The sequence below is a fragment of the Lacerta agilis genome, chromosome 1 (assembly GCF_009819535.1).
Source record: "Lacerta agilis isolate rLacAgi1 chromosome 1, rLacAgi1.pri, whole genome shotgun sequence".
Classification (NCBI taxonomy): Eukaryota; Metazoa; Chordata; class Lepidosauria; order Squamata; family Lacertidae; genus Lacerta; species Lacerta agilis.
The window spans coordinates 79,579,613-79,595,903 of record NC_046312.1 but is presented as its reverse complement, the minus strand read 5'-3'; the positions used below and the strand labels follow the sequence as shown (position 1 = coordinate 79,595,903).

Sequence of the window (16,291 nt, the reverse complement as noted above, 5' to 3'; positions counted from 1 at the left end):
GGCATACAAGATGCCATCCAACCACCTGAGGCACTCCAGATTTGAGTAGGGCTTTTGTTGTTGTTTAGTCATTTAGTTGTGTCTGACTCTTTGTGACCCCATGGACCAGAGCACGCCAGGAACTCCTGTCTTGTATATGTGTAAATAAACCATATATCATAAAGACACCACAGTGTCCATTGTGCCTCATTCCAAAAGGAAACATGAACTCTGGGTAAGTGCCTGGAACCCCTGGAATCTCTCACTGCTCAGAGATTGGGGTAGCATGCAACAATGTGTTTGTAGCCTCTTTCAGTGGATGGAATGTGTTACACCTGCCTTTCACATGTTTTAATATGTTTTTAGGTTTTTATTCAGTTTTAGCTTCATACATGTTTTAATCTTTGTACTATTTTGTAAGCGGCTTTCAGTTACTTTTTGTTTTTTAAAAGTGACTAATAAGTGAAATAAGTAAATAAAATACAGTATTTTAGGATGTAAAAAGTAGTGGTGAAGTATTATTTCGTGCTACTAAAGTAAGTTGAAATTTTTGGATATAAGGTAATGACAGCAGAGAAATGCAAATTCAACCTGACTATAACTCTTGATTTACACAATATTCTATGTCTTGAGTACTCCAAGAAGCAAAGGTGGTGAAAAAAACTGAAAAGGAACATCAGAATAATCTTACACACATTTGATTTCTCAACAGCTGCCCCTGATTAAGACTGTAATCTCATTAACACACCTGGGCGGAAGCCTTAATTAACTCAGTGGGCCTTACTTCTAAGTAGACATGCTTAAGATTCTGCTGCACTGCCTCAATTACTACCATTTACTAGGGAGTAAGCCCCACTGGACATAGTTAGACTTGGACTGCAGTCCCAACCATGCATCCTAGTCCTATTGGACTCAATGGAGCTTACTCCCAGATAAGTACATTTAGGATTGCATCTGCCCTTCTCTATTGCTGTAAGCAACCAAGTGGTTGTATATGTATTGTATATGCCATGACTCGACATGCTCCCCCATTTGATCCTTGAGCCTCAGAATGAAGTACTCACCAAGTCTTCCATATACAAACTATCAATGATGAACTTTCACAGGCAGTTTACATAGGACAGCGCCTCTGAGGTTATTATAATTGTTTCATAATGAATTGCTAGGAAATGGCTACCCAGTTTAGAAAGGGAAATAGAACCATGAATGAGCAGGTTCCATTGGAGGATGCAGAGACACCTGGGCAATGCATGGGCTATAAATGGAGCCAATGGGAGAGGAAGACATGTTCTTTCCCACCTGGCTGGTTCCTGGGTTGTAGCTGTGAAGGATGGAGAACCACCTAAGGCTGTGGGCTTTATTTCTTTGGGTTGCTGCTGTTTCTGCCCAAAATAATTCTGGTAAATGCTAGGGGAAGAAGGGGAAGTTGAAATACTCTTGTGTGGAAGGGTTAACCAGGAACTGTTGAGACTTTTTTTTAATGGTATGCTAACTCTCATGAGGTTGGTTTTAATAGGTGTTGACTTTGTCTTTGCTGTTAGATCATGTGTTGTGTTGTTCTTAGAGGAAATTCCTCCTGTTATGAAACCAGCCAAGGAACAAGGTCATTGAAAAACTAGTCTGGGCAGTGATTGGTGGCAATTGTTTACTATGAAGCTGCCTGGTACTGGCCTGGATTGATTGATTGATTGATCGATGTAAGTGGAGATAGCTGGACAACTTTCTTTAACTTGCATAGAATTCATTGGGGGGGGGGAGAGGTTTCATGCTAGCAGGCTACCTTTACTAGCTAGGGCTATCTAAAATGGATGAGGGGAAGCATTTGAATCTTCCAGAACTCCTCTTCAGACAGGCTGTTATTCAAAATGGGGGAAGGATGTGGATTGAAGAAGAGAAAAGCCCTTTATGATAGAGATTTATGACAGAATGTTATTGGATGGAGTAACCAGGGTGTGATGAACAAACATATGAGTTATGTTTCACAAAATGAGAAGTGGGGCAGCAGCAGCATTCTGTTGAATCAGACCCCTGTGGGACTTCATCTCTGAGGAAGCATACAAAGAGGAAGGTCGTTAATTGGACTGCACCAGGTTTCCAGCTGCACACTGGACAACTTGGACAAAGCAACAAAAGGCGCCATTCCCCACAATTATTTTGAAAACTTAAATGCCAGCAGTTACTTGGGCTCTAGCTCCAGCCAGAAGCAGAATCCATTGGCTCCCTGTGAAGCAGGCCTCAAGAGAAATATGTGGTAGCCTTTATATTAATAAAGCTGAAGATACATTTTAGGTGGTGCACTAAGTAGAGAGAAGCTAAATTGGGTATTATTGGCTAGGGCTTGGAGGTTGTGAGGAAAACCCATTCCTTTGGGTAGTTTTGCCTAGTGGCTGGAGGGCCCACCCAGGTGATAATCCTCTGCTTCTAGCATACTTATCTTCAGTGTTTTCTTTTCTGGGGGTTCTCAAGGGTATGCAGTACCAGCACCTCCCCCCCCCCAGTGTTAAAAGTGTGGCACTTGTTATTGTTGAGAACAATAGTTAATATTTTATTTATACCCTGCCCACCTGGCTGGGTTTCCCTAGTCACTCTTAGCCATGAGTTTAAACAATAAAAAACATAAAATAATACAAAGTCATCCAAATACATTAATAATCCAAACACATACAATATTTAAAAGACTAGATAGCCACCATGGAGAAAACCAAAGATGTGGCACTTATTGTAACAACTTCATAGTGAGTGCCAGCACCTTTTCTAAAAAACAAACAAACGAAAACACACTGCTTCTCTTGATAGGTTAAACTTCCCATTCTCCAAAACATGCACAAATTGTAGGTCAATCTATGGTGGGGCCATCAAAATGTCACCATAGGATGTTATTAAATATAATGTCAAAAGTAATGAACAAACTTTTGGGTCCTTAAAGTTGACTTTGTGACCTTCTGGGCAACTTTTTTCAGCCCGATGGCCAAGTTTCCCCCTTGTTTGTGTGTGTGTGTGTGTGTGGTGTTTTTTTTTTTAAAGCAATTCTCTGAACATGTGCAATTTCATGTTTTAAGCTGAAACTCGCTTGATGAATGATAGCACTACCAGGAGCACAGGAATACATTGGGGTTTGCTTCTGCTGACCTGATGCTGAACCCATTTACTTGGCAATAGGTCTGTTTTATTTTAGAAAAAGAGAACTTTTTTAAAGTAAAAACAAACAAACAAAAGAAGCATCTGTAACTGTGTACGTATCTCTCCAACTGCTCCCCAACTACAAGTTCTTAAAATTAAGAAGAAAGGGAGGATGGTGTGACAACAGTGCGTCATAGCATGGCCATACTATGCCAACCAAGGTGAGGATGTTTGCTGCTTCTCCCATCACCTGCCACTTTCTCTGGCATCCTATTTTGGGGGTTTCAATAGGTGTCTGGTTAGCCACTGTGAGAAGCAAGATGCAGGGCTGAGTGTTCGGCCTACTAGCTGCCATATTCTTTACAGTAACATATTGGTTCCGTTCATGACTGTAAAATGATGTGTGTCAGTGTTCACTAAATGTTGCTCCTGGTTGACCTGTCCCTGTGCTTTCTTCAGTGTCCGTGTCATGCGGCAGCTCGCACGTATTGATCACAGTGCCGGTGGATCTCTTTGGGACGGGCGTGGCTGTTGGTGTTCATGAACTGACCCTGGGATCTGGCTGTACCGTGACAGCTGTTCACCTGGATGTGCTGCAGCTTGAATACCCTCTCCATGCATGTGGAGCTGTCAGAGAAGTAAGAAAATCGTACACAGAAGTGAGGAAGCTGGACTAGATGGGTCTCGAAGATCCCTTCCAAATCTAGGATTCCAGGATCCTTTGTGACATGTCTGGGTTATATACAGAGCCATAGCTAGGGGGTGGTGAGGTGGGCCCCCACCAGGGGCACAAGCGAGGGCTCCCCACAAAATTGGCTGAAAAATATATCCATAAATATGTGTATAAATAAAATATTGCCTCATAGGTTTTAAATACAGTGGACGCTCGGGTTGCGAACATGATCCGTGCGGGAGGTGCGTTCACAACCCACAGTGTCTGTAACCCACAGCACTGCATCTGTACATGCGCGTGACGCAATTTGGCGCTTCTGTGCATGCGCAAAGTGTGATTTAGCGCTTCTGCTCATGCGCGAGTGCCAAAACATGGAAGTAACCCGTTCTGGTACTGCCGGGTTTGGCGCGTCCGTAACCCGAAAACGTGCATCCCGCAGCGAGCGCAACCTGAGGTATGACTGAAGAGGATGAATTGAATGGGGGGGGTTGGAAGACGCAAGATCACCTAGCTACGGCTCTGGTTATAGAGGAATTTCTATCAAAAAAATCACTTCGTAGGTCACATCCGCACTATATATTTAAAACAGGAATGGCTACCCCCCGCCCCCAGAATCCTGGGGAATGTAGTTACTAAAGGTGCTGGGAACTGTAGCTCTGTGTGGGGTAAACTATATTTGAGGCTGTTTCCAGAAGGATGCCTCTTGGCACTAACCAGTCATGGTTCTATCACCATAAGCTACAAGTAGATTTGCAGTTAGTTATACACCATTGGGTGCATTGTGTATAATTTTTTATTCTATGTTACATCCACATCAGAGGGCAGGGGCACTGGATCATGGCATACATTCATTGTAACCTTTTGTGGTGTCTGCCATTTTATGACCCTGTTTTGTTTGCTTTGTTCTTTCCCCCCAAAAGACGGAGAGTGCTGTGCTATATTGCTATAATAGGAATTTTTCTTTTCTTTAAAGAAGGGGGGGGACCAAAGGGTGATGAACAGAATTTCTTTAAATGCTCTTTTACTAAATCTAACCTGATTGTGTTATAGCAGTTTGACACCAAAAAATAAATTTAACATTCTAGCATTATTCTGTAGATGACAGCTTCAGTGGATTTGGGGAGGGGGGTTGCACTTGCCTCTGTACTGCATAGCTTTTATTTCTGTTTTGAGCAGCTGGGTGGTAAGAAGACGGAGTTTATATAGGCTCAATAACATGGGGTTTTCCTGAAATGCTGTATCTTTCACAGTCTTGTAAAAGATCCTGAAGGCTTATAACTTATATCTGGCTCCTAGCTCCTCCCAGACAGTATCCACTATAGAAATGTTCTCTACTACATACCTTCCGCTACAAGTGGTGTGATCCGGACCAGTCGCTTCTCACATTTCATAGATTGTTTCTACCCAAGGTAAGTCTTGGTTCTGGAAGGAATATTGTGCAAGTGAGAGATGCTGGGGTATCCCATTGTTGTAAGAAAAGAAGGTGGGGTCTTCTTCTTCTTCCTCCTCCTCCTCCTCCTCTTCCTCTTCATAAGATTTGCAAAAGACAGTAAGCAAAGCAGCAAACTAAAATACATTTCTTAAATTAAAAAAAAACCCAGTCATAACAGTAAGGAGAATCAGTGCTGTTTTTTCTAGAAAAGGAGGTCCTAGAACTCACCATGAACGCCTCATTTGTTCTCTTAGAATGGCCATGGCATCCACCTGAGAGGTGCTGGGACTGAGTTCCGGAGAGTTCTGGCTAGAAAAAAAGCCCTGAGGAGAATAAAAATAAAAGAGCTAGAAAAAGAATGAGTAGCATAAATGTGTAGCATATATTCAGTAGTCAGGTGTTCATATGTATACAAAATATATCAAATATTCATAAATGTCTCCAGCTAAAATCATGTTTAGTAGGAATGTGCCAACCATGAAATTGTTTTGTCATAAATCACAAACAGCCCCCAAACAGATGCAAAGTCTGAGGGGCCCACATCGCCTGTGGCAGCATGTCTCTTATGCTTTTGATCACATCTGGTCTCCAAATACTTAAATGTGTGAATCTAGCATCTCCCATTGGCTATCTGGCCAAGATAGCATCTTTCATTCTAGGAAGAATGTTTTAATGGATGGATTGTGTTAAGGAGATGTTGAGGTGTCCTTGGTGTCTGTCCCTGAGGTTTGATCCTTAGCAAAGTGTGGCAATTTAGTCTGCAGCTGCTAAAACACCATGTTCTTGGGGGGGGCTACAATTATAATAACAGCATGCAAAAAGAAAGAAGAGGCATGTGATGCATAAGATCTGTCCTGCAGGAAGAGCAACAAGCCTTCTCAATTACATAAGAAGGAAGTACGGTAGGTGAAACCTGGTTTCTCTTCTAGGTCGTGGAATGTCTCCTCACTTGGAATACAGCCCACATGGATCCCTTTCAGATCCACCGTGGTGGAAAACCAGCGCTTGGAGTTTGCCCTTGAAGTCTATGACAGTGAGTGCTCTTTATCAGCTGGCTTGCATGCCTCTCTCCAATTTACAGTAAGCTGCAATACTGTATTACCGGTAGTTAAACCTAGGAACAAAGTTGCCCACTTGATTAAACATTGGCTGGAGAGAGGTGACAATAGTTTATTTGGGGGAATAGTTTATAGGGTTGTTTGCTTCTGGTGGACACATGTTCCATTTGCACGTTTCAAGGTTTGGGGGGGGGGTTGCAAGCTTTTATACAGTAGTGGCTGGTCTTCTTTGGCTCACAGGCTGCATTTGCCCTTGACCAATTCCCTAGGGCAGAGGTTTTCAACCTTTTTGAGTCCACTGCTCCCTTGACCAACTACCTTCTTTCTGCGGCACCCCTGTGGGGCTCAGGAGCCCAGTTATGTCACCCCTTGCCTGCAGAGCTGGCAGCCTCTCATCCTTTTTTGAACACTCTCCCTTGTGGAATGTTCCCTCAGCCCCCTCTCCACTCTCCTTGGGAGTCCTCTGGGCAGCCACTGCTGCTGCCCCTGGTCTCTGAGCCAACCCCCCACCCTAAAGAAAGGTGCCTCCTCATGCCACCCCACAGGAGCCTGGGAAGAGGATCCCTCCAGCCTTAGCAGCCCAACGGAGACTGGCTGAAGGTGAAGATGAGGCCACCATCTTACTCATCTTGGGAGGCAGCAGTGGGTGCCACCAGGGAAGCAGCAGTGGGTGCCACCAGGCCAGCATGGTGGAAAGGCTCCCCTTTGGCCCAGCACTCGGCTCACAGGCAGGCCTTGCACACAGCAAGCACAAGAAAGGCCAGTGCAGTGCCTGCCTGCCCGCCCAGCCTCCCACTTGTCTGTCCATTCCCAGCAGCAAGGGTTGGTGGACTGGCTGGCTGGACTCCCTCGCCCACTTGCTAGCTTACTCCAAGGCCGCTTCAGCTCCTGGCAACCAGTACCCCCTGGCCAGCCCCAGAGGCACCATTCACCTGGGGAGCTTGTGGCCAGGGCTGGTGCAATAAACAGCTGTGCAAGCCTTTGGGAAGCAGAGATGTGAGAAGGCATCAGAGGAGGGAGGGAAGGAAAGAAAGAGGGATGGAGGCCAGTATTGCCTTCGGCACCCCTGACCATCATTCAAGGCACCCCAGTGTGCCACAGCACACTGGTTGAAAACCACTATGCTAGGCTACTTGCCAGGGGTGGGCATGGCCCACATACATGCACAGACACATAGGCCCCTTCTCAGCTGATCAGTCAGTGGAGAGGTTACATTATGCAGTATGTTTGAATGTTGAATGTGTAAGTGTATGACTAGAGACAGACAAACACCATTAGATGTGCTGCTTGCTAAGTGTTTAATGGTTATTGTATTCGTATTTGTTTAAAAACTTATGTACTAAGCTTGGATCCTAGAACAATAGGCAAGTAGCATCGTACAATGCAACAACTGATTGGCTTGCAGCAGCAGCCCAATCAGACCCCAGGAGGAAGCTAATCAGCCTATTAGGCTGGTAGGATCGTAGAATGCAACAACTGATTGGCCTGCAGTCCAGCCCAATCAGGCTCCAGGAGGGAAGCAGAATCAGCCAATCAGATGGGACTCATTGTGTAAGGAATGTATATAAAAGCCTGAGGTTTCGGGGGGGGGGGGGATTCAATCACTGTTTTACAAGTTGCAATAAAGAGCATGAAATCACTGCAGGACTCTGAGTACCGGTATATTTCAAAAAGCAATACAAATTTGTTTAAAAATGGAGAAAGGATAGCAGCAAGGAGGAAATGGCTTGCACAGAAGGAGCCTGTTAAAGACATCTTACCCAAGTCCTCCCAAATAACCTGGAAGTAATACTGGCGGGTGAACTGTGTTCTAGCAAGACAGACTGGTGGGGGGAGGGGCTTGTAGTTATGTGGCTCTTGGCTTGCTTTTTACTGCAGTGCATGTAACAATTCTATATTCTTCCTTCCAGGTACCTGGTCAGCACCTAGGTCTGACCCCACTTACTATCTTGGGGATCTAATCAACATCCAAGCATCAGTAAGCAAGGGCAGCCATGTTCCTCTGAAGATCTACATTGATGAGTGTGTTGCCCGGCCAAATGCTGAGTCCTCTGTGAAATACGAAGTCATCACAAACCATGGGTAAGAGATTGGGAGTGGCAGGCCCAGGCATGGGGGGATGGCAGCAGGGGAAAAGAAAACTGGAATCGGTTCTATGGCCGTGACCACATTCAACACTGAAGTTCATTGAAAATGGGATTTGAGCATAAGTTCTTCTAGGCCAGGGGTGGCAAAGCTGTGGGCTCTCCAGATGTTGTTGGAGGGCAGCTCCCTTCAGCGCTAACCAGCAGGGCCATGTGCTGCCGCCACCATTGTGTTTAGCTGTATCCAGAGTTTACTACAAATTGCTGTTGTGCAAAAGAAATGAAGAGATATTAAACACTATATGCCTGTTGAAATAAGAGTACATTCACTTCTTCTTTTTTCTTGAAAGATGTTTAGCTTGTTTAGAAATGGACCAGCAGTGCCATGAGTGTGGCACTCATACCAATAATAGGATGGAAGAAATTGGATCATTCGTGCCTGCTTCTGTCTGTATTGCAGGTGCCTTGTAGATGGACAGCAAAGCAACTCCCGTTTCCTCCCCACGCGGGAAGATGGAATCCGCCGCCTCCAGCTGGACACGTTCACCTTCATTGGGGCCTCCAACCACCAGGTTGAGGGGGAAGGGGGGAAAGGGAACTGTACCTCCAATATGGGACTAGTAGTACACTAGTTTTATGATCAACTGCTGTTTGGGGAGACAGTGAAGTTAGTGAGCATGTGGGAAATGTAATGGATGAGACACTGCCTAACGTCAATGAGTCTGCGTGAGTGATGAGGGCATACTTCTGTTAGCCTTCCAATTTCCCCATCCTGTGAGGGTCCATGGGCCATGTTGTTTTACCCCCATTTATCTCACAAGGGGCTTGAATGGCACATCCACAATAGCAGATGCATCCTAGTTTTGGCGGTGCTGGTGAGAGCCTTTGAGTCTCCATGCCGGACATTTGCACTCTGCTGCCAGTGGGTTGATGAACCTGCCCATGTGCGTCTCAGATTTAGTTTTGCAAGGTCCTCCCTAGCCTACAGAATGCTCGGAACAGGGTGACAACCTAATGTACAACCTAATTTGATTGTCTAGATCTACCTCATATGTCACTTGAAGGCGGTACCTGTTGGCTCTGCGGACCCTCGCAACAAGGCCTGCTCCTACGACCTCACTACTGCATCATGGAGTTCCTATGAAGGAGGAGATTGCTCCTGTTGTGCTTCTCCTAGTGGATGTGGGAGCAAGAAGAGGAAGAGAAGGCAACAGCAGAAGAAAGGTGAAATCCTCTCCCTAAAACCTATTTTCTAATCATTGACTTTGTGTACCTGCTAATCAAAAGGTTCACAAGAATGACTGCCTTTTCCAGTATTCCCAAGTCACAATGGTCAGTGGTCAGGGATGGATGGAAATTATAGTCTACATCTGAAGGGACACCATGTTGACTTCCGCTGGTCAACTGGCTCCATTTGGCACCCAAACAGAAACAGCCACTTATTTGTAAATTGTATGGCTTCACTCGCTCGTTTCACCATAAATGCTGGGAACAACATTTCCAACCATGTCCTATATTTGGAGGAGAGTTAGAAAAGCTTGGGTGAGTAGGTCTGGATTCGTGAGCCTTTGATTTGTGCTTCCTCTTGCAGGATTGTCTGGAGAAGCCAACCTCAAGCTTGGTCCCATTGCACTGCAAGGAAAGCCAACAAACAGCTCCTCCACACTGAATGACTCCAGCACTTCTGAGCTGATGTCTGTGGTGACCAACTATGCTACACTCAAGGCTCCCCAGGCTGCTGAGTTGCCTGCTAACCAGAGGGTGACTATTATCGTGAGGGAGAGAGTGAAGGAAGGATCTGGTAAGAGCTCGAGAATTAATGGAGAATGGTCCAAACACAAGGATACATTTTTCAGCACAGCACTGACTTAAAACTGACAAGACTAATTATGTACGTTAGCATGAAACAACCAAATTGAGCTGCACAAAATCCTGGCATGTTTTTGGCCATAAGATTTAGGATTGAAATAAGATGGAGGGGGGACAGGCCCTTCAGTTTGTCACCTAGGAATTCCATGAGATTTGAACAAGGTTCTGTCACTTGGGCCATATGGGATGGCATTATTTTGTGCAGACATGGTGCAAGACATCTAGGTGTGAACAGCACCAACTTGGCAATAAAGTGCTGTGTGGAGAAGGGCCTGTTATTGATGCAGTAGATGACGTCCCCTTTCTGTAAGGCTTGATTTGAGCCTGGGCTCAGATCCAAAACCTGTATTTGCCCCCAGCAAAAGTGCCTTTTGGCATCTGCAGAGCACACTTTCCTTGCCACTGAAAAGCAACAACCAGTTACTTTATTTGAGACTGGAGGCCTGTACGTCTGAAAGCCTTGACACCCGGTAAGCTCTGTATTTTAATGCACCGGTGCCTTTCTAAATTTTGAAGTACAAATAGTTCTGTGATGCGGATGAAGTAAGGAACAGCCAACGTCTCTGTGACCTGCCACTGTTGACACTCCTCTTTTTCTCCCCTTCCGCCAATAGGGTTCTACCTCCATTTCCCCTTTTCCATTGCCACCCTGGTCATAATAACGACCTGTGCCTTCATTGTATTTATGTCGATTATGGGCTGCTACTGCTCCAGCAGACGGTCCCATCATGGATATCGCATGAAGACCATCCGTGCAGCTTTGGTGGAAGTTAGTGCTGTCGCCATGGCACCTGCACCAACTGGCTCGGTAGCTGTTGTTTCCTCTGAGGAATCCAGAGCTATCTCCAAGAGACCTGACAGGAGAGTAGCCAGCAGCTAGTGAGCAAATGGCTTCTCCTTGAAGATTTGGCTGTTTAACAAATAAATGATTGACAGTGCAAAAACACAAAAGTGTGGTGGTATTTTATTAAAATCTGTACACAAGGGATTTGAGGTGGAGAGTTGAAAACAAAAATGGAAGGACAGGCCCATGGATGTATTCCTTTGCTCTCTAGAAATTGCTTGTCAAGTGGTGCCTATCAAAGACCTTAGGACCTTTTCAAAATTGGAAAGTAATGATGAGGGAGAAATGTGATTCAGTTTGCATTTAAAGGTGAACCTACGAAATTCACACTTCCTGAAATTAAACGAGTTCTGAAGCAGCGCCGTCCTTTGAAATTCACTCTTGTCCAAATCTTGCAATGCGGTTCTCCAGTGAAGTAATTTGTGCATAATACTGCATATATGAGTGAAAATAACATGCAAAAAAGTATATTGGGGGAAATTGTGCTGTGAAAAATGTGTCTGGATGGGAAACTTGCATACAAATTGTGTATATTAGGAGAAATTTGCACTAACATGCTCATGGGTTTTCATGAGGATTCCCCCCCCCCTTCATACTGATTTCAATATTTGGAAAAAGTGAAATGGAAAGAAATCAAAACTGACAGATTTGCCCACCCCTATTTGGAAGTCATTATGAATTTTGCACCACCCACTCATATTTCTATGTGATCATGTGTATGCTTCTTCAGATATGAAAGCTGGAAGATAGGCAGACCCATGGGACCTTTGCTATAAGAAACAAACACTTATAGCTGCCATTAATATACACTTAAGCCACATGCTGGGGGTTGTTAATGTATGATAAGACATTTCTCATTGTTTCAGTACCAACTCGGGGAGACAGAATTTTAATTCTAGCCTGCAGGTTGTGTTGTGAAGACAAAGCTGAGACTTGTTAGTTATGATGGATAATTATTTGCGGGGGTTTTGTATACATGTCTTGAACCTGTCATGTTACTATTCTTTAATTCTTTGACTCCAGCTGATTTTGGCGGGCATCCTCACTCTTGCTGCAGACAAAGCCAACAGCCTGGGCCTGGTGAGTGTGCTAGAAGCACTGTGGGAACAGCAAGAGAGAACAACTCCAGCTACATTATCCAAGGCAGGGGTCAGCAATTTTTTTAGCAGTGGGCAGGTCCACTGTCTCTCAGACATTGTGGCGGGCCGGAGAAGCGGCATGGGGGGGGGACTGGAAGAAGAGGCAAGGGGGGTAAGTAGTCCGCCCCAGCCCCAGCCGCTGCGCTTACCTTCCCAGGGGCTGCCACCACCAGCACCACTGCCGCCACCGCCGCTGCTTCTCATGGGTATGCAGAGCAAGCTTGTCTGCTCTGCTCTCTGGCCCACAGGAGCACCAGGGCGGCGGCGGCGGCAGGAGGAAGAGGCCGAGCAGCGGCGGCTCTGCTAGTCAAATGCCACTGAGATAAACCAGGCATGGCGTTTGATTGGCAGAGCCGCCACTGCTTGGCCTCTTTCTCCCGTTGCCATCGCCGGGAGTCTCTGCTTCGCAGCAGGTTCCAGCTTCATGGCGTGGGCCAGATATAGGATCCCGGTGGGCCTGATTTGGCCCGGGGGCCGTAGTTTGCTGACCCCGATCCAAGACTTGTTTCCCTTTGATGAGGAATGGGGAATCTGTGGCCATCCAGATGTCATTGGACTCCAACGCTCGTCAGCCCAGCCAACCTAGCAAGTGGTCAGGAATAATAGGATTTGTTATCTAGCAACATCTGAAGGGCCACAGGTTCTCGGTTAAAAGAATCTTCAGGGTGATGTCTCTATATATTTATCGGCATTTACCTGCACCATGAAATCCTGGGGTTGGGTACATAGAGCCCGGTACAGTTAAATCGTGTAACATCTTTCCTCCCCAATGGCCTGCACTAAAAAGTGTGTCTTTATCTGACATGAAAACATATAAAGCAGTCTCTCGCATAGAGGCAGGTCACTTTCCCTTGCTCAATTCCTAACTGAACATTCAGGATTGCAAATTATTATTGTTATTATTTATTAAATTTATATACCGCCCTTCACTCAAAGATCTCCTTGACATGATGCGCCAAAGATGAAATGCCCTTTGGTGTTGCTCCGCTGGGGCTGACCCACCACCCATGATGGAACCTCTTTTTATTCTGGGCAGAAAAGCACCAGTGATGGGAACATGCCCTGTGCCAGCAGCATAAATCCCTGCCTGCACTTCTTTCTTGGCTTGCTCAGCATCAGCATCGCCACTGTGTGGCAGTACTGCTTCACTCATGCCACACATACTGTAGGTCTGGTGGGGGTGAGCGGGAGTCAATAAAGTTCTTGGGTAACCACATTCCTAGTGACGCAGGTGGCGCTGTGGGTTAAACCACAGAGCCTAGGGCTTGCTGATCAGAAGGTCGGCGTTTTGAATCCCTGTGATGGGGTGAGCACCCGTTCTTTATTTGCATCTCCATAGCAGCCTTTGGATGCAAAGCTGTGTGTCATAGATAGACCATAGATAGTGGTATGTTTGCTAGTCTTCTATGATGGAAGAAATGTGGTGCCAAGTGATGTAGGAAATAGCAAGGTCATAGATTGGTGAATTGGAGAAGAGGAGGCTGGAGTCAGGGATAGAGGCATATGCTAGTTTGGTCACTAATGCTCTGCACCAAACACCATCACTGATCCTACCCAGGTACACCCCAGACTCATACAAGTGATGGAATATAATAAAATATGATTAACTGTGAACACAGGTGGGGGACTGCGATTACCTGGATTGGGGGCAGGGGGTAATAGAGGTGTGTGGGTTTGTAAACACACTCCACTGCACTGCTGCATTTCTGTAGGGGGGGGGGCCTACAGAGATTGAATAAGAAAAACACTCCAGGCTGGCCTATCTGATGGAAATCACTTAAAAGGTTAAGGCTTGCCTGCACATTTTCCTTTATAACTTTATAAGAGTCTAATTGACTTACTAGGAAGGAAAGAAGGAAATGTACATGTGTATCCCCCTCTCAGTACAGTGGCGGCCACTGTTTGGGAAGTAAATATGTTTAAAGGTTACACCCACAGTGTGGTTGCCACAGATAAGGCATTTTAAGGCAGGCTCTAGCAGAGGGGTCTCCAAATTAAGGCCCAGGAGCTGGGTGTGGCCCAATCGCCTTCTAAATCCGGCCCACAGACGGTCCGGGAATCAGTGTGTTTTTACATGAGTAGAATGTGTCCTTTTATTTAAAATGCATCTCTGGGTTATTTGTGGGGCCTGCCTAGTGTTTTTACATGAGTAGAATGTGTGCTTTTATTTAAAATGCATCTCTGGGTTATTTGTGGGGCATAGGAACTCATATATAATTTCCATTATCTAATTGCTTCTTTTGCATTTCCAATGACAAGTCCCAGCATAGCTCTGTGTAGTCCTTGCTCTTTCACACAGAATACCGTTCTAAACTTTTGGTTGTAATAACTTCTGTCATTACTCTCTTAATCATGAAACAAACAGCAGACACTATGTTCCCACCAAGAAATATCATCCTTTTTTAAAAAAAAAAAACTCTTAAGTTTCGTTTCAAACACCTGCCTAAGGAAGAGTTCTATGAAATCTGAAACTTTGTATACCTTACTGTGAACTTTGGTTGGTCCTAATAAAAAGGGTGTTTCCCCCTGGTCCTGTGTTGTAGACCAAGAACCTATCCTAGGGAAGTTTTTGATGTCTGATGTTTTATCGCTTTTTATATTATTATTATCATTAATTCTATTGGGAGATACCAAGAGTGGCTGGGGAAACCCAGCCAGATGGGCGGGGTATAAATAATAAATAACTGTTGTTGTTGTTGTTGTTGTTATAACAATGTGATCTTGTGGTGTCCACACATTTCTATCTCAATGCAGCCCAGAGAGAGGGACAGACACCTCTGGCACCACACAGTAACAGCTCACACTACTCTAATGGTAATAATGGTGATTTAAAGTTATACAGATGAGAGCATGGAAATGGAAATGAAGTTGAAGAACAAACTCATTATTCTGTAACATAAATGCAATTGCCTGCAAGCCATTAATTTCCTTGCCATTCAGAATTCCCTTTTCAGATAAAAATAACTGAGTGGTGCTATCTTTCTTCTAATTCTTAAAATACCTCATTTGGAGTCAGTGGCGTAGCGAGCCGCTTTGCCGCCCGGGGCAGTAAATGTGAAGGCACCCCCCCTGCGGGCGGGACGCCGCTCCGTAGCACACACGCCCTGATGTCACGGCACATGCGCAGCCTCCTGGGTGGACTGTGCATGTGTGGACATGCGCAGGGCCACCCAAGATGGCGGGCGCGACTGGCCGGCATCCCTTCCGTGTGGTGCGGCAACTTTTAAGACTGCAGTGCGCGAACAGCAGCACAGACGCTGTTCTGCTGTTCGCGCATTGCAGCCGGCGTCGATCATAGAGTGTCACCCCCCAGGGCAGTACCCGGGGCAGACTGCCCCCTGTCCCCTTGCTCCGCCCCTGTTTGGAGTCCATGGTACATGTCTCTGCCCTGTTCTGCCTTGCCAACATTCTGAGTCCTCAATTGTGGTAAAACAATTTTTGCTTCCTCTGAGCCACTTCTGTCTATGTTCTTGGGGCTGATGTGAACTTACACAGATTCATCTTCCAGGGACTACAAAGAGAAAACTCTCTTTTGGACAGAGTCTCATAAAAGGAATTCTACAAGCATCCTTTCTCACCAGTAAGCCACCAATAAGCCTGATAAAAGGCAGCTGCTATGGGAGAAGCAAGACCCTCTTGGAGTGTTAATGCTGTGAGCCTCAGAAAGACACCACAGTCTCCATTGTGCCTCATTTCCAAAAGGAAACATGGACCATGGCTAAGACTGCCTGGAACCCCCTGGAATCTTGCACCACTGGGAGATTGGGGTGTCGTGCAACCCCTCAGAGGTTGGGTTGTTCTGGGGAGATCTTGGCACTGGCAAGCTAGATGGGGCATTTTGGGCGCTGCTGAAAACACGTTGTGTTTCACCTCGTCAAATGCCTTTTCTTTCGGTTTCTAGAAACCGAAATTCTCATATTTGCTTGCTGACATTTCTCAGAAATCAGGTGACCACATATAACCACAATATAATAGGCTGTGCGCTAGCTAAGGGGAGGAAGCCAAGTTTGAAAAGGATGTAGCTGCATAGCTATGTTCTTCAGGCCTGTTCTTCATTCTTTTGCTGTTCTCAATCAGTGTCCCTTTCACCACA

General features: G+C 45.6%; 1 protein-coding gene across 1 annotated transcript; it reads left to right on the top strand.

The window, feature by feature from the left end:
• The first annotated feature begins 1,270 nt into the window (after window positions 1-1,270).
• On the top strand, window positions 1,271-11,156 carry LOC117051393 (zona pellucida sperm-binding protein 3-like). Its single transcript, XM_033157744.1, has 9 exons — window positions 1,271-1,379; window positions 3,559-3,737; window positions 5,069-5,181; window positions 6,134-6,237; window positions 8,173-8,344; window positions 8,807-8,918; window positions 9,387-9,570; window positions 9,938-10,147; window positions 10,830-11,156. The coding sequence occupies exons 1-9, from the start codon at window positions 1,310-1,312 to the stop codon at window positions 11,093-11,095; spliced, it is 1,410 nt and encodes a 469-aa protein (XP_033013635.1). The 5' UTR covers window positions 1,271-1,309; the 3' UTR covers window positions 11,096-11,156.
• The last annotated feature ends 5,135 nt before the right edge of the window (window positions 11,157-16,291 follow it).